Genomic DNA, 17334 nt, shown 5'->3' on the forward strand with positions numbered 1-17334 from the left:
TTTATTGTGTATTCAGTACTTATATTTATATCATAGTAACAATGTATATACGGCATGTATATAAGAACGTATTCAATTCTAATAATAACAGAATATTGGTAAGGTTTTTGGCAATTTCCTTTCAGTAAATGCTGGTATTCATTATGTAAGTCAGTTGCAGACGCAAATATATAATAAATTTATTATTTTTACATTTTATAAATAATAAAATAAATTTTATTTTTTTACATTTAAAATTTTTTTTACATTTTTACATTATTTTTTAAACATTTTCTTTGCCTTTGCTGAAGAGAGCATAAAAATACCAATATTACGGCGATATGTATACGCTACTGCACACGCTTGTGTTACTGCGCATGCGTTCCAAATTCTCAAACCTTTCATCACTGATCCCCTGTGAGAATAAACAGGTTTAAATTTCAACCAACTGTTAAAAACGACTACCTGTTACTGGCGTCACTTTTAAACGAGTTTCTCTTATTTAATATAGTTAATGTTTTGTTCATTAAAACTATGGGTGAAAATGATTACGGAATTCTTCGGCAGAAAAACATATCCGAAAGAACAGCTTTTGTAAGTATCCTTTTGCCTTTAACGAAATTACTAACCTTATTTCCAACTCGTCTGCTCGTTTTCGAAGAACTTTTACACTATTGCATATTAGTACAATAGAGTGAAGCAATACTTTCTTTCACTCTACTTATTGCCTAGTTCAGAAATTTTTCGAAAATAAACAAGCCTTCGAACTATCATTATGCGAAACAAAGAAAGATGATAGCTACGTTTTGTATCAATACAAGAACTATGAAGAAGAGACAGAGAAACAATAGGAAAATGGATCAAAAAAGGATATGTTTAAAAATAAAGGAAATAATTAGAAATAATAAGAGAGAACTGGGATTCTCTCTCTCTATTAAGATTACTTATTTTTTTGAGAATATGCATATAAGCAAACAGATATAAATGAAAAAATAATTCAGCAATTTTAAAATATAAATTTATTATTCAGAATTGGAAAAGTAAAATCAATGTGTCATAGAGCATTATTCTTCAGAAAAAACCAAACACAAGAAAAAATGAAGATACAAAAAGAAGGATAAAAATGACCCTATATTACTTACACTATGAAAAATGTCAATTTTTAATAAATTTCATATAGTTTGCAGATTTTTTCAAAGATTTAAAGGAAGAAACAGACAAAATTAAGAAGGTACAAAAGAAACAATGGAGTGGAAGTGATTCTGAGAACCAACAGCCCAAAAAACGACGTCGAAAGATTACAGGGGACTCTGAAAATTTCCAACGTACAAATATACAATTTCGTCGAACATACAATACTAGAAGTAAGGATAAAGCATCTAACATCAATAGATTCAGTGATTCTGATAATGAGACTGAGGAAAACGAATCTCCAAAGTATAAATCTGGACTGAAGGTTTTATTTCCTTGGGCAAAACCATTTCAACGCTCTATTGATTTAATGAAAGTAGTATGTGATGTAGATGAAGAAGACAATGAGGAATATAGCAATGATTATTTCGACGACAACTCACAAAAGAGAATTGGACGCAGAATTCATAAATCAGAATACGATCCTGATAATGTACCATCTGTGGATGAGATTACAGAAAGTATGTTAAAAAATGTAGCAAAAAGAAGTTCCAAGAAAATATATTGTAAAGTTAGTGGTACATCTTGCCACCAATGTAGACAGAAAACTCTAGATACAAAAACAGTTTGCCGATCAGGAGAATGCATAGGTGTTAGAGGACAGTTTTGTGGACCGTGCTTAAGAGGAAGATATGGTGAAAGTGCTGTAGAAGCACTAAAAGATCCGGTAAATATGATATATATAAAACTACTTTGCACTTTGTATATATATACATACATGTGTATGTAGTTACATCAATATTATAATTATTTCTCTTAATAAAATAAACAAAAAAGGGTCTCTTTTTTTATCTTTATAGAAATTATAACTTTTACACAAAATTTATAATTTAATACAATTTTTCAGGATTGGGCTTGTCCACCATGTAGAGGTTTATGCAACTGTAGTATATGTCGAAATAGAAATGGGCTTCGTCCTACAGGATGTTTAGCCCCAATGGTGCAGAATGAAGGATATGCATCTGTTAAAGATTACCTACAAGCAGCAGAGTTACAAGATATAGAGTAATTTAATATTATTGTATTATTCTAATTTATTATATAAATATAAACACATCAATCATTACAGTATTACGAGAAATATAATCGCGAATAAATAATAGTTTTAATTTTAAATTTAAGGCTCCTTGGGAGTCGCATTATCCATTTCTTTTTAATGACGTCAGAAGCGAGAAAACACTATAAATTCTTGCAAAATACATCGAGATAAACAGATATATTCACAAAACGACATTTGCGATCGATTAAATACACCTCTAAAATACTTTGTACATTTTCCTTTTATTCTAAAAATTAATAGATAATCGAAAAATTAATATAACAAGATAATGAGGAAATTAGGTTAAAAAAGACGATTGCACGTCACATTTATTTTATAATTATCTGTGATTGTTAGAACTAAAGTGTACGAAGTATTTTAGAAGTGTACTTAATCGATCGCAAATGTCGTTTTGTGGATATATCTGTTTATCTCGACGTGCTTTGCAGGAATTTTTAGCATGCGTTTTCTCGTTTCTGACGTCATTAAAAAGAAATGGATGATGCGACTCCCCAGGAGCCTTAAGACAATTTGAAATATAAGATTGTTCTATAAACACCAACTTAATTGATAGCAATTATTTAAGAAATTAATCTTGTTTCATATTTTCGCTTTCTTTCGTAGTACTTTTTATGAATATATCAAAATGTACATCGGACAGTCGGAGATATAATAATGTTATTAACGCAGAAAATTCATTATATTCTTATATTATCTATTGAGTTTTATTATTCTTTGCATATATTTCATTTCCGTATTTATTTATTTAACCGCAATTATTGCATAACATCTGGGAGATAGTGTTGGGTCAAATAAGCGCACTACCATAACCTTGGAACACTGGATGCTATTTTGTAGAAATATTATTCTATCTAACATAATCGCTGCTTCCACCACTGAACTTATATGTATTCTCAACATTTGAAAAAGACGCAACTTGGGCTCAAAGTGTATGTGATTTTCATATATTTGCTGTAGCATATCAACAGATGGTATCTAAAACGATATATATATTTTTTTTTTGTAAAGTTAATTATTGCTAGCATATGGAACATATTATAAAGCATTTGAATAAATAACAAAAAATGATATCAACACGTTAACATATACATACCTGTTTGTTATCCATACCAATTTTAGATAAAGCCCATTTTGCATAATCTGCAAAATTATCCAGTGGCCCACCACGACCAACTTTAGTATTGTAATGTCCTGTTGAAGATAACACGAGATTACATGTCAGTTAAATTCTATAATACATATATACTTTAGCATTACAAATATCTATGTTGTTATATTGACTGACCCATGGAATGTAAAACAACTTGCAATACAGCTCTGTAAAATAACGATGGAGAAAGATGCTTGTTATGTTTGCTCCTTTCAATTGATTGTTGAGCCAACATTCGAGCATTCTTAGAAAAATTCCAACTACCACTCAATGATTCCTCTACCAAATGATAACAACATGGTACTATAAAGAGCAAGTTAATGTCCTCTGAACATAAGAAAGCTCTAATCGTAGAATGAACAAGCATTCCACAAGTATGTAATCCTGTTAAAATAAGATTCCTGTTTAAACACCAATCGGGATAATTTGTATTCACCATACTGTTATAATCAGTAGTATCAGTTAACTCTTGAACAATGTATCGAACCTACAATGAAAAGAATATAAAAATTTTATAAGTTATATCTTACAAGATTTTGTAAATCAGTTATATAAATCTTGTAAACCTTAGTTAACGATTGTTTTCTTCTTTGAATCTTTTCCTGACGATTCACTGCACCCTTATGACAAACTTGTGATGAATCAATCGCCAATACAGGAATGTCAAAATGTTCTGACAAGTATGTCGACAAGTATGCTTTTCCGGCTCCAGCGTCTATTACTAAACTGCCAGTGCAAAGCGCTATTTCAGCAATAAGTTTTCCTAAAACTCGTATTTCATACGATTTTTTGCTGTTCATAAGCTCGAACTTTTGATGAATCAATTTACTTTTAATTGACTGTTCCTTATTGAGAAATTGTGGTAACAATTTTGGCAAATCATCTACATGTATAACCGCCGGACATGATTCCAAAGAAAGTGATCTTGTTAGTTGTATGAAATTGCTCAGTTCCGAGCTCATATTACTTCCTGTCCAAATATCATCAATCATATTAATGCTCTCCAGTTCTGATTTAAGTTTCTCTGGTATACATTTGTCCCATAATTTGTTGGTAATGAAATCAACTAAATGACAATTTATTAATTCTTGATAAATACTTGTAAAATTCAATACTTTTTCAAAGTGACTACTATATTCTGCCATTGTTATTATATCAAAACTCGAGTTTATCTGCTTCAGGATACAGTGGATTAATTTTTGCTAATGAACAGAATTTAGCATATTTGAACTTGATGTCTTCTAGAGCTTTCAAGATGTCCAAGTTATCGTCTTGATGTCCAGGAAAAGTACTACGTATATCTTCCAAAAGTGTTTTGGCTATTGCTACCGCTTTCTTACAAGTATTGTCATTATTCTGTAGATATTGCTCCAAGACTCCACTGTAATACCCTAATTGAGCAGCAATTATACTAGCTCTATGATATCCAAGATGATATCCCTTTAACAATTGTTTTTTGCCACTTTGATAGCCTTCTTTGTAGGCTGATTTTTGTGCGATTTCTTCTGCAAATAATAAGTTCTCAAAAGCTTTATTTACATCCAAGTCCTCTTCCTGAGACATAATTATATTATCTGAAAAGATATAATTACAACCATTATTATGTTATTAATTAATCAGAAGAGAAAAAAGAATTTACAGGGGAAACCCATAAATATGTATGACTTATATATGAGAGAATACAGTTAAATCGCTCAAAAGTTCGAACTAATATATATAAACAAACGAGAAATTGTATATATCGTGCTACTTGTGAGATCAAATATAAGATTACAGATGCAAAGAACTATAATGCAATATTATGTGGAATGAGGATGATTAATAGTGATTTTGCGTAAGTATCGTACGAAATGATAATTCTCTTTATCCAAAATAACATATGGTGATCCAAGATTCCATAAAAGTGATAGAACTTACATATGTACAGTGACTTATTTTCGGAATAAATAGGTTATATGAACATCTCTCACACACAAGTACACCTGCCTCGTGTATAGACGAGAAATGCGATAATAGGCACCTAGCAGCACTGAGTCGTAAAGTTAGGTGTTTACAACCTAACTTGACCGACTAGTGCGACATTGAACTGTCATCATGTGGATAGGTTATGTCTCTAAAAAATTCGATTATTTAATTTTAACATAACTTCGTCTTTATTTCTGTGTTTACCTTCCATGAGATTTACGCTCAAACAATGACAGACGAACGAAATTTTCGCTCGTCATATTATGAAAAGGTAAGCATAAATTTATATATAACGTATAAATTAATGTGAGACTATTATTGTTGGTTTCTCCGTTAAATTATTATATTATCGCTAAAAAAACTGTTTTTAACATTATTTCTGAATAACAGGTTGGTTTTCGCAGCGTCGAAGAAAAAAAGTCGTTGGAAATATTATTGAAAGAGCGTCCCTTCGATAAAGCGAAATTAAAACAGTTTTGCCTGAGATTCACTGTACCTGCTATGCACAGAAATTTTTTATGGAAGGTATTACTCGATGTTATACCGGTTTATGTAGATAGCCATGAATTTATAATGACTCAACGTACGGCAGAATTTCAAGATTTACAGAAAGCACTGAAAGTTGCAAAAATCATAGATGATTATACAAAACCTCACTTAGTATTTCTAGCAATGTGGCTATTACGTACAAGAAGAGCAAAAGTTGACATGACTGCACAGTTGGAATCACCATTACACAGGTTTACTATTAATATTATTTTAATTTTAAAATAAAATTTTACATCAGAAAATTCAATCTATTAAAAATTCTTTTAATGGGCTATCTAATATTATTTCATTATAAATGTGTATCATAAAAATAGAGCTTTATATATTTTAGAGCGATGGGGAAAATGGCTGAAACACTGTGGCATGTAATTGATGTTGAATCTGAACAGGAAAAATTGGTAGATATGTACTGGATACTATGTGGACTATTTGTACAGGTTGAAAAATTACAAAAGGAAGTGGGAAGATTACAGGAATGTACACACGTGTTATTAGAAAGAGAAGATGTGGAGTTATATAAACATCTTATTAAAATAGATACGCTTTATAATCTTCCATATGACACATGGTTCTATTCATGTTTTGCTGGCACAATATGTGATGGATCTATTGCTAAGTATGTATGTACTGGAATAATATGTGTACATAAACTGTAATTATACTGTCATGTTTTTACTGAATCTTGATATTGGCAACAGCATTTAGATTACTAAATGTGTATTTGTTATAGGATATGGGATAAAATAACAGTTGGTGCATATCGAATTTTAGTTTTTGTGGCTGTGGTTACATTAACCACCTTAAGGCGACTATTATTAAGGTGTGAAAGTATAGATAATGTATTGGATACCATTAATAATGTAAGGCTATCAGTTAAATTACAATGTTGTAATATAGCATGATATGCATGCATATATTTTCTCAAATTCTACAATTTTTCTTTTAGATAACAGAAGAGACATCAGAAGTGATAGTCAATAAAGCTATTGAATCAATGCAACAAAGTGGAACAAGTCAACTAGTTGACACCTATTTTACAAAGCACAGTTAGTGTTGTACAAAAATGCATTGTGATTGATATATACTAAATTGTAAAATTATCGGCATTAAGACTGCTTATGATTTTCCTAAGCTATATTTAATTTAATTTTACGAATATCTATTTTCCAGTTTTGTTAAATAAATATTAAAATTACTCATTGGTATATACATATATACGTTTACAGGAATATACGTATTGCAATATTTAAATTTGACATCAAAATCGCTTTACTTTATATTAATAAAATCCTCTTATGAAGAAATAGTAATTTATTGCAGGATGTTTTTTCCTATCTCACTAATTTTTACTTTTTCATTTTTTATCTTAATACAGAAAGTCTTTCACAATATAAAGAAATTTTATACACTTTAAATATGAGTTTTTAGATGGTATTCTCAATTATCTTAAAAATAATTACTTTTTATTAATGCATTCATCATACATTATACATTATACAATTACTTAACCCATAAGAGTCAAGACTTATCTCTATGTTTTATTCATCCTTAATGCTATAATTTTCCTGCTCTTGCTTTGTATTTATAATACATTTGTGTATATTTACTCCAGGATATCAGAGCAAGTTTGTAAGTAATTCTAAGGAAATACGAACTGAAACTATAGAACTGCAGTTGCACTGTTTACACTTGCTCAAGGTTTCTACTCTTCGTCCTGTAATACTTTACTGACAGCTAAAATCTAAAAAACGTATATAATTTTGATACATTCGCGACAAAAGTCATAAGCTATGGATTTTTTTCACCATATCGACTGAAACCTTCAATTATAGTAATTTCTTCTTTCGCTTCTAATGGATGTATATAAATAAGGACTTAGATTAAACATGTATAAAATACATGCTTATTTTTATTCACAAAGATCGTGTAATATCATCCATTAAATATCCATCAAATAACTATTTTATCACTGGACTCTTTTGGGAAATAACCACGAAAAAGTGTACAAATATCAAAATTTATGAAACATAAAAATTGTCAAACAGCGATCGTACACGGTAAAGGTATTGCACATTATAAACGCGAGTATCTGTGGATCTCTGGATTTATTATCTTTCAATTAATTTTTCGATCATTAATCATTCTTTGGCTTGGAGGCTAATTTTAAGATCATAATAGCTTAATGCACATTCAAAATCAATTAAGTAGAATAACTAATATTACTATTGTTTCCTAGAAGTATTTTCAAACAATTTAATTTCTCACATAAATATACTGTGGCTAAATAATATTACAGGTTGAAATGATATTATAAATTTCGTAAACGATCAATGGTACATCGGAATAATTTAAACTATTAAAAACAATTCCACTGTGACAAAGTAAATTCATCCTATAAGTTTTAATGTATATAAAACAAAAAATACATACAGGCCCTACTCTATCATAGATTCTTTTTTTTTGTTTAACATCAATGACTCCGATTATAACACGCACAATTTAACATTGTAAAAGTACTACCGATTTTCAATTAATGATTAATAATACATTTTTGTTACTCACACACTTTTGTTATTGATATTGACGTCTACCATTGCCTTTGAATGACAAACTATCACTTCATATAACCTGTTTCTAGCGTGTTGAGGCCTTTCTCGTTATATTTTATAGTTTCTACCTAATAAAATAAATAGTTTGTGCAAAAGGAGACGGCTCATATGATCTATAAATATTCACTAAATTATATCGGATGATGTACGAGAATATTAAGTAATTAATATATCGTATCTATAAAAAAAAGAAAACGAAAAGTACGATTCGCAAAAAATTTTCATTTCTTCAGGTTATTTTAATGCTCTTCTGTGTGCACAAATTATGCTCACAAGGAATGTGTAAAAGCTATTTCTAGTGTATGAATGTATGCGGAAGTGCACAAAAAATATATTGCAATTTACATTTGCATTTGATGCAAAGAGTGATAACGTAAGTTAAGAATAAAAGAGAAAAACAGTGTCAAAGCAACGAATATCGTTTAAAATCATAAATCTAGTATAAATACTGATCATAAATCTAGTATAAATACTGATTGCAACTTTCGCTAGTGTGCTGTTTTGTGCCGTTGGCGAGTTGCATAAAAACTAGGAGTCACTGATACTTCGCGTAAAGCTGTCATTACGTCTGATTTAGTAGTCGGCGCAAGAATCTTGGAAAGGAAGAGCTAAATTTTTAATATTTCGCCTTTTTTAACATAACCGCATTGCCGTGCGATTATAACTCGACTTTGAGATCAACCCACGTACATGTCGCACAAGCTCTGCTTGTGAAAATTTGTCACAACCTAAACATTAAGTTCATTGATAGTCCTAAAATCAAGCTTAGTTACTGCCTTAAACAAATAGTATAATACAATATAGACAACTCTCTATTACAGTCCCATCGAGTCAGGTGCACTTCATAACGACGATTTCTGAGCTCCGATTGAAAGTAAGGACTTTCTCGCTCGATTAAAACGTTTTTCATTGTGTGCTATGGCATGCCTTACTTTTCAAACGGACACTATAGCGCGGCGGAATTACAATTGTCGACTAGTGGTGATAGCGGACCGATCTTTCCTCTTCCACTTCCCACTCGGTCTGCCTCGTACTGAACATCCAAAGATAAACCTGAAATAAGAAGTACCTTGAGGCTCATACCGCACGATACAAGTATCAGTGAATACTTTGTGAATATGCTATTCGTGCAGGACGACTTTCAGAGATCTAAGTGAGATATGAGATATTTCAAGCGTAATTTCCCATACACTATTATTTTCATCAAAAATCAATTGTGTTGCGTATTATAAGAGAATCTCGACGAATCCCATCACCATAAACACATTTGACTCTTAGCATATCTGACAACCTGTAACGTACATTTCTGATATGCGTATTTACCGGAGGGCCTCCGGGAAGTGGATGGATGATGCAACGATCCCGTTGACATCGTATTTGATTCGGGAATAAACGCGGCTACCAATAGCGCACAGATCACGAGTAATGCACCAAACACGAATGGCGGTCCTGGTACAAGCTGGAAATACAAAAAAAAAATCAAGATTTTATTTTCGTTTAAGTGATGCCGTGATGCGTTTTACTTATATTATGCGCACGTAAATAGATTACTCTTTTAATAGATAAATTAGTACACTACGTACACGTATACATTTTTTCTCTTACGTCGTTATTGGTAACAAGACATAAACTAACAAAAAGAAACTATACTTACCTGCATATATTGTATATAATATATGTATACCTGAGGCATTATATCAAGATGTGTACCCGTCCTGTTGTTTTCCTCCACTAAAGATGGTTTCAGGGGTAGATTGGGCGTGTCATCGTTAAGATCGACGTGAAAAAGGTAGAATATGACACCAAACATGGCAGGGCCAAGTCCATTGCAGAGACCACGCATCCCCGTTACCATACCTTGTACTAATCCCTGCTTATCGGCATCAGAATGCATGGACACGAATGCAGATATTGCAGGGTACGTGATGCTCGATACAGAAGCAAGTACTCCAGCAGCCCACATCATCCTTGAAATAATCGACATTTGATAAGAGATAAATGATATGTAACTACTGTCATTTCGAAAGAGATAAATTATTTCAATAAGAAAAAAAGAAAACAGATAAAAGAAGCTCGAGTTTGCGATATTTTTGAAACGTATTGATACATAATTTTCTCAAATCACATATACATATATTATATGTTAAAATATATACAAAGTTATATCGCCAGTTTCTTTTAAGTATTTTAAGTATTTATGTGATAATTAAAGTATTTATGTGAAATTAAATATTAATTACTTATTTTTATCAAGTATGGGTTATGTTAATTATTGGCAACGACACATTATTGTTAATACAAGTAAAGAAATATTATTACCATGTTTGTGAGCCGAATCCATACCACATGAGCTGTAACATCTCAAATAACAGACCAAGCATTATGGTATGTTTGCTGCCAAGTGCTCTCATCAAGGGCCCTAACACAATTTGTGCTCCCACACTCAGGATGCCCACCACAGCAATAAATACAGCCACCATGACAACAGAAAAGCCCATAGCCAGTTTTAAGTAAACAAATATACAACTATATTGTCCCGCTTCGGGAAGGTAGCTCAGGAACACGGTGACACATAACATTAATATAGTATGATCTTTTCCAACCTGTTAAATAAATTATACATCTCTTTTATATACATACAGGTATAAGTATATTATGCATATTATGTCCTTATTGTTTAAAGTAATGCATATACAAAAAGTGAAAGCAGTTCATATTTTTCGAGTATATATATAGATTTTATAAATGCAATAAAATACGCGTCAAATTTTTACCTTTCCGAGAGCTGCGAATGGATCAGCTTGCTCCCACGATATAGGTGCTGGTGGACGTGCTTTTTCAGGCAAACTTTCAGGTACAGCCACTAGTATGAAAAGCACATCCAAGATTGCAATAGCAGTTGCTAATGCTACGGTAAGATTTTGTCCGTATTTCGTCATAGTATAAGCACCCAAAGCTGGGCTTATCACCATGCTTGCAGCAAAAGTTGCTGATACCTGAGAAGCAAGCAAAATTTAATTTATTTTACAAAGTTAGAGAATCCGAATTGGTATTGTTAATGCGTATTGTTAATGCGTATTATTCTAGTTTAGTTTTCACATTATATTTTCGACTATAAACTTTGTAATTTTGTTACAAATGAAGTCATACTGTAATTGTCACATAAGGATCTGTTCAGCGATATATACATACACACATACATACATACATACATACATACATACATACATACACACACACATATGAAGAAAAATAAATATTAAGTTATATAAATGACACATACCAAACCATACGCCGGCGATCTTTGATGTTCTTCCGTTACATCCGCGACGTACGCAAACACCACTGAAAATGTACATGCGAATACACCACTGATGGAAATCATGGCAAAAAACCACCATGTGTTAAAGCTCATTAAGGGGATCGGTGCACACGTAAAGGCCACTGTGATAAATAGAAAGAATTTTCGACCCCACACATCAGAAAGAGCACCGATCAATGGCGCAGAAAGAAAAGATAAGATTCCTTTAATTCCCATTATTAAGCCATTCATCAGGAACGTATGATCCGGAAACGTTTCGTTCAATACCGAAATAATAGGCATGGTTAGGAGTCCCCATGCAAAGAATTCCAAAAATATTACAACCAATGCATGGTACACACTCGCCTCGCCGATGCCGGAACTCTGAAAAATAAAAATACAACACGTATATTATTATTACATATAAATTGTACGATAACTTGTTCGTATGAGTATAGTAATCGCGACGCTAAAACTAGCCTATATCCAGGGCTCATAAGGTAAACTTGTGTACAAATAAATATATAGTCTTCTGCACACGTTATAAAAGATTTACGATATCTTAGCAGCTGACCTTGAGATGCTTGTAGCATTGTTGAATAAATCTAACAGGAGGTGTGAGTTTAGCTACAGTGTGATCTTGACTGTTATGTATTTCAGAACAAGATGGGCCCAAGCCCTCTGTTCCGCCATTTGCCCCAGGGGGCATGACCCCTAAGAAGTGTTACTATGTATATTTCTTTTCATATTCACAGTTTAATTGATGCCTTCGTCATTAATCTGTTCACGTGTGTGTGATAAAAAAATAGACAATCTTCTCTTAATGCCATATTAGTACACCATTTCCACAGTTTTAAACTAAATTTGGGTTTGTTCTTCGATGTTACTCTCAGTTTGCTTGTCTTGACCATCAAGTTTGCATATTTTTTCATAGCTCTCTCTCTCTTTCTCTCTCAATGTTCAAAATAATACAGAAGATTATACTGTAATTGAAATGCATACACCATGTATGTGTACTTTGTTATTTTATGTTAATTATTTTGCAAATGATTTCTTCTATCATTCTGTTGCTATATGATTATTGTTTGGTTTGCTGATATTGCACTTGCATTATAAATGAAGCTGTTGCAACAAAACTGCATATCTCTCTACATTGTACATTCGTTTCTCATGCAGATTAAAACCAATAATATATGTCTATTTATACAAAACACTGATTTCATATCAATGATTTATGACAATTTCACCAAATCATTGGTTTTCACATCTATATATATAGTTGTTATAATTTCTATGGACATTATCCATATACATACACGCATACACTCACACATACACTGTCTTATGTGAATTTTAATAAGAAATATAAATTAATTATAAGATTCACTCTGTTGTCATGTGCCTCTTTATTTTTAATTGCATCTGTGAGAGCATGACATGATTTTCATTTTCCTGGCAATCGATTATCAGTGTTTGAACTTTATTATGGCAGTGCAAAGCTCAAGCTAACACGTCTTGCCGCTGCATCCTTCTAAAATCTATCTAACAGCGATCTCTCGATATACACATCTTAGAATATGTCAGAAGCATCTCTCGGAGATCATCCAATCACATGATATAGTTAATTTCGTAATGCTCTCTATATTATCGTTTTGGTGTACGGCGCCAAATCAATACGTCATTGGGTTTTTGGCAAGTTATGAGATCCACAGAAGGAAGCGATTTACAGACTAACTACATCGCCGACAAATGCAAGCTTAAGGAAATTGAGATAGTGACATGCATCCATTGTGTCGCGTCGCCAAATGTTTTTCTTTCTCTCTGTGACGGACTCGTCCTCATGACAAACGGGTGTAGTCGTGCCGTTATAAATCAGTAACACTACCGTCGTTACATGTTCACTAAGTCCATTGACAAAGTGGATTCGCACGGCCTTGACTTGGTCGCGCCACGGCAATCACAGTCGACGCGTGACGTCACAGAATTCCACGAACGCGAGCTTTTTGGTTGGCGATAAAGCGTTTCTCGCGCACTCGCCCGCGATTTTCGCACTATTCGCACGGACTCGTTCGCGACGCGGGATTAATATTTATCGAAAGCTTCCAAGCGACTGTTGGCCGTTTCGAAGTATACGCTTTGCCGTGCCACGGACGGAATTTCGCTTCCTTCCCTCGCAACTCGTCTGTCGTATCTTACAATCACAGCCGTTTGGCCAGCGGCTGCTCGGCGAGATCTCCGACAATCACATATTTCGCATAGATTTCCCGCGACGCGCTGTCAATAGTTCGCACGATCCGTTCACATCGTTTGACAATTTACCCGAGAAATCAAACCTCCGCATTGCCACTGCTCCTACACTGATCCCCCCTACGCGTATCTGGCCTATAATCGTTTCGAGCTAACTCCGGACTCGTCCTAACCTAACAACCGACTGAACAGCTGGCGACCGTTCGACTTCGCGAGCTTCCCCCACAACATCGCGAGGAGAGATACTTCGTTTCGCTACGTTTTAGTTTTATAATATTATTTTTAATGATATCGATGGACCATTTAAACGTAATCATTTTCAAGAACGCATCATATGGTAATTGATCGATGCGCGTGACACTTGGTCGCTTTGTGCGCTCCATGTATATGACTGATAATGTAATGAAAATTAACAATATGCCATGAAACAATATGTCTTTTCTTGTCTCTTTCTCAACTTTATGTACACCAGATCACTACTTGAGATATATTATCTTAAAGTTATATTGGCTATTAAGGAAAAGTAAACTTGTTACATCTTTGCATCCACACGCAATAATATGAGAGTAACATATATTTTACATTAAATATAAAAGTATTATATATATATATATACATATACATATACATATATATATATATATATATATATATATATATATATATATATATATATATATATATATATATATATATATATATATATATATATATATATATATATATATATATATATATATATATATATATATATATATATATATATATATATATATATATATATATATATATATATATATATATATATATATATATATATATATATATATATATATATATATATATATATATATATATATATATATATATATATATATATATATATATATATATATATATATATATATATATATATATATATATATATATATATATATATCAATTATATTAAACAGAAGAAATTTTGATAAATTGGTTTTGAAGCAATATTGATGATGAGAATGAAAATAACAAACAGAAGCTAACAAATTAAGATATATACTGAAAAATTATAGTATATTACCATATTATTTCAAAGACTACTTCTCTTTTCCATGCGTCAGATCTTTTTCTGAACTAATAAAGAAATATATTTATAATCTATTCAGCTACACAGTAATAGATTATATTATTCGATTATTTCCTTCGTAATTATATGGTATATCTTTTATTGTTTAAGATAAAAAAGAATATGGCATAAAGTAAGATAAATGCAAAGTATACTTGAGGGACATAACGATTTGACACTATGTCTCAAGGATATGAGTACTTGTTCTTAGATTATTTATACATAACATATAAAAGAAAAACAGAAATTAAGTACCCATAGACATTGGTACCTCTATTTTACCTCAAATTTGTTTGAACACAAGTTTAAATATAAATATTAATCAATTTTTGGTACTATTTGATTATGTAGGTTCTGTGACCAGATGTCTATTAAATTTAAAGATACAAGTTTAACATATACATAAATATAGATATATACATTCTTCGCTGCAATATTACATGCAATATTACATGCAATACTACTTGAAGATAACATAACGAGATAATACATTGTTCATACTCTGAACATAGATTTGTTATAGTCAGAGGAAGAAGGTGTGCTAGATAGCAGCTTATTGCTAACATAGGTAGATAAGTATCAAAGTGTGATTCATGGAAATCTTTAGTACCGTGATAACCCCATCCTTCATAATGGACTTTCGGCTTCGTATGATCAAGCCCACGACCTTCTTAGAGACCTTGGCTGGCATGTTCACGCACTGCGCGCACAAATTCTTTCGCTTCTTCAATTTCATGAATTCCTAGAATTCTGTCAGCACGGTAGAAGTCTAGTCATTTTCCCGCGACACCGTTTGCGCTATTTTGCACCGAGATAAACTTTCAGCTGCGAACCCTTCTCATGGTGGCGTCAGAGAGAGACCAGAGAGCGGCCATGCCATAAAATTTTCGTGCAATTCGTGTTCGACACGCCACCTGTTTTCATCTGTGAGATGGAACTTCGTAGCTGCACTTCTCAACGCTGTCGATTAAATCACCGATCGCGCTAATTTACCGATAGAATCGTGTGATTCGAGATGGTCTCTAAAATCCAAAATCCGCATGAATGATAATCGAGATTACACGATTCAAATTCTGTAATACTTTTACACATAAAATGTTACAACGATAAAATAGCAAATAATATTCACAAATAATTTTAATTCTACGGAAACCTGTTAAAAATTCCCCCTCTCAAGTCTGAAGGCTCTAACCACAACCCTGCTCAGTCTCTTGCGCACATGCGTTATGTAGCTGTTATGTTGGCAGTTGGATGTGAGGAGAGGTTAGCAGAAGTTGTAGGTACGGGAAAAGTTAGATCACAAAATAGCTCTACGACTCTATAAGCTTTTCAAATTAAAATCTATACGTGCATTGAGCATAATCAATGCTACTGTTGTACTCGTTATGTTCGCGACGAAAAACAAGCTCGTGTAATAGCATTGTCTTGGTCTCTTATGGAACGTGTGATTTGTCATCTGACAGGTACGATCAGCTGCGATTCTTACTATCAAATACTTTAATATCTTATATTTGGATTATAGTTTTTTCTTGGGTAACATTGTAATGAAATGTAAATGCCATTCATTGAAGAAAATTTGATGAAATAATGCTTTTTAAGGATGTTTTTTTTATAATAATTCTACCTTATTTTATTTTTCTTTGTGTATAAACTAATATTGTATGATTAGATTATAGAATTACTGATAACATCTTAAAAGAAAATTGCGATAAGAGAAATTATTTCAAATGATAAAATCGTAATTTTGCAAATTTGTCTTATGTATTTAATATATTGTATATAACCAAAAAGTAATTTTTTGTTCAAAAGTGCAAAATGGTTTGTCCTAAATGTATACTTATTCTTTTCTAGCTCTATTTTGCTCTATTTTATAATACAAAATATATACTTTCTAATTATTTTAAATTTATTTTTATGTAACTTCTAGCATATATAGTTTATCAATTAAAATTTAAATATAATTATATTGTTATATTATATATATTTTTATATTGATCATATCAAATAGTTTTCCTATATTTGATTTAATTCTATTTGTATAAAAATAATTTTATTAATAATATATATAATAATTTATTAATCTTTTATTAAAAAACAATATGAATAAATATATATATATATATATATATATATATATATATATATATATATATATATATATATATATATATATAT

At 31.7% G+C, this 17334-nt stretch overlaps 6 protein-coding genes across 10 annotated transcripts in view; 3 read left to right on the top strand and 3 right to left on the bottom strand.

Annotated features, from left to right (window-relative positions):
* The first annotated feature begins 364 nt into the window (after positions 1-364).
* Positions 365-2927, top strand: LOC116854039 (cell division cycle-associated protein 7-like). The gene is made up of 3 exons (XM_032835518.1): positions 365-573; positions 1160-1837; positions 2018-2927. The coding sequence occupies exons 1-3, from the start codon at positions 514-516 to the stop codon at positions 2177-2179; spliced, it is 900 nt and encodes a 299-aa protein (XP_032691409.1). The 5' UTR covers positions 365-513; the 3' UTR covers positions 2180-2927.
* On the bottom strand, positions 1950-4566 carry LOC116854037 (methyltransferase-like protein 25). 2 transcript variants are annotated; one of them, XM_032835516.1, is made up of 5 exons: positions 3947-4566; positions 3516-3867; positions 3324-3421; positions 3041-3205; positions 1950-2146 (listed from the first exon to the last, which is right to left on the bottom strand). In XM_032835516.1, the coding sequence occupies exons 1-5, from the start codon at positions 4523-4525 to the stop codon at positions 2099-2101; spliced, it is 1242 nt and encodes a 413-aa protein (XP_032691407.1). In that variant the 5' UTR covers positions 4526-4566; the 3' UTR covers positions 1950-2098. The 2 variants fall into 2 exon arrangements, with proteins under 2 accessions (XP_032691407.1, XP_032691406.1); XM_032835515.1 differs by lacking the exon at positions 1950-2146 and having other exon boundaries at positions 2815-3205.
* Positions 4495-5461, bottom strand: LOC116854040. 2 transcript variants are annotated; one of them, XM_032835519.1, is made up of 2 exons: positions 5298-5461; positions 4495-4954 (listed from the first exon to the last, which is right to left on the bottom strand). In XM_032835519.1, exon 2 carries the CDS (start codon positions 4941-4943, stop codon positions 4536-4538), a length of 408 nt encoding a protein of 135 aa, XP_032691410.1. In that variant the 5' UTR covers positions 4944-4954; positions 5298-5461; the 3' UTR covers positions 4495-4535. The 2 variants fall into 2 exon arrangements, with proteins under 2 accessions (XP_032691410.1, XP_032691411.1); XM_032835520.1 differs by having other exon boundaries at positions 5228-5298.
* LOC116854038 (TBC1 domain family member 7) lies at positions 5422-7145 on the top strand. Its single transcript, XM_032835517.1, has 5 exons — positions 5422-5616; positions 5736-6085; positions 6226-6510; positions 6625-6754; positions 6841-7145. Exons 1-5 carry the CDS (start codon positions 5575-5577, stop codon positions 6943-6945), a joined length of 912 nt encoding a protein of 303 aa, XP_032691408.1. The 5' UTR covers positions 5422-5574; the 3' UTR covers positions 6946-7145.
* Positions 7146-7335: 190 nt separating this feature from the next.
* Positions 7336-16037, bottom strand: LOC116854033 (hippocampus abundant transcript 1 protein). Of its 3 annotated transcripts, none has more exons than XM_032835504.1 (7): positions 15770-16037; positions 11787-12188; positions 11278-11499; positions 10823-11106; positions 10188-10470; positions 9806-9962; positions 7336-9556 (listed from the first exon to the last, which is right to left on the bottom strand). In XM_032835504.1, the coding sequence occupies exons 1-7, from the start codon at positions 15893-15895 to the stop codon at positions 9450-9452; spliced, it is 1581 nt and encodes a 526-aa protein (XP_032691395.1). In that variant the 5' UTR covers positions 15896-16037; the 3' UTR covers positions 7336-9449. The 3 variants fall into 3 exon arrangements, with proteins under 3 accessions (XP_032691395.1, XP_032691393.1, XP_032691396.1); XM_032835502.1 differs by lacking the exon at positions 15770-16037 and adding an exon at positions 12379-14327; XM_032835505.1 differs by lacking the exon at positions 15770-16037 and adding an exon at positions 12379-12513 and having other exon boundaries at positions 9827-9962.
* A 328-nt stretch (positions 16038-16365) lies between these two features.
* Positions 16366-17334, top strand: part of LOC116854031 (vacuolar protein sorting-associated protein 13B) — an 18679-nt gene continuing 17710 nt past the window's right edge. Inside the window, exon 1 of the mRNA XM_032835496.1 lies at positions 16366-16622. The gene's annotated coding sequence lies outside the window, so the exon portion shown is untranslated. The remainder of the gene's footprint in view (positions 16623-17334) is intronic.

This window comes from Odontomachus brunneus, unplaced genomic scaffold (assembly GCF_010583005.1).
Source record: "Odontomachus brunneus isolate Ranch 3 - 2012 unplaced genomic scaffold, Obru_v1 Obru_scaffold_007, whole genome shotgun sequence".
Lineage (NCBI taxonomy): Eukaryota > Metazoa > Arthropoda > Insecta > Hymenoptera > Formicidae > Odontomachus > Odontomachus brunneus.

Coding starts and splice junctions, on each gene's coding strand:
- LOC116854039 (XM_032835518.1), top strand. CDS start 514: ATGGGTGAAAATGATTACGGAATTCTTCGGCAGAAAAACATATCCGAA. Junction 574..1,159: donor TATCCGAAAGAACAGCTTTT/GTAAGTATCCTT, acceptor AATTTCATATAG/TTTGCAGATTTTTTCAAAGA. Junction 1,838..2,017: donor TAGAAGCACTAAAAGATCCG/GTAAATATGATA, acceptor ACAATTTTTCAG/GATTGGGCTTGTCCACCATG.
- LOC116854037 (XM_032835515.1), bottom strand. CDS start 4,525: ATGGCAGAATATAGTAGTCACTTTGAAAAAGTATTGAATTTTACAAGT. Junction 3,868..3,946: donor GAAAACAATCGTTAACTAAG/GTTTACAAGATT, acceptor TTTTCATTGTAG/GTTCGATACATTGTTCAAGA. Junction 3,422..3,515: donor AGTTGTTTTACATTCCATGG/GTCAGTCAATAT, acceptor TATCTTCAACAG/GACATTACAATACTAAAGTT.
- LOC116854040 (XM_032835519.1), bottom strand. CDS start 4,943: ATGTCTCAGGAAGAGGACTTGGATGTAAATAAAGCTTTTGAGAACTTA.
- LOC116854038 (XM_032835517.1), top strand. CDS start 5,575: ATGACAGACGAACGAAATTTTCGCTCGTCATATTATGAAAAG. Junction 6,511..6,624: donor TGTGATGGATCTATTGCTAA/GTATGTATGTAC, acceptor TATTTGTTATAG/GATATGGGATAAAATAACAG. Junction 6,755..6,840: donor TATTGGATACCATTAATAAT/GTAAGGCTATCA, acceptor TTTTTCTTTTAG/ATAACAGAAGAGACATCAGA.
- LOC116854033 (XM_032835502.1), bottom strand. CDS start 12,513: ATGCCCCCTGGGGCAAATGGCGGAACAGAGGGCTTGGGCCCATCTTGT. Junction 12,189..12,378: donor AATGCTACAAGCATCTCAAG/GTCAGCTGCTAA, acceptor TTTATTTTTCAG/AGTTCCGGCATCGGCGAGGC. Junction 11,107..11,277: donor CATTCGCAGCTCTCGGAAAG/GTAAAAATTTGA, acceptor TTTATTTAACAG/GTTGGAAAAGATCATACTAT.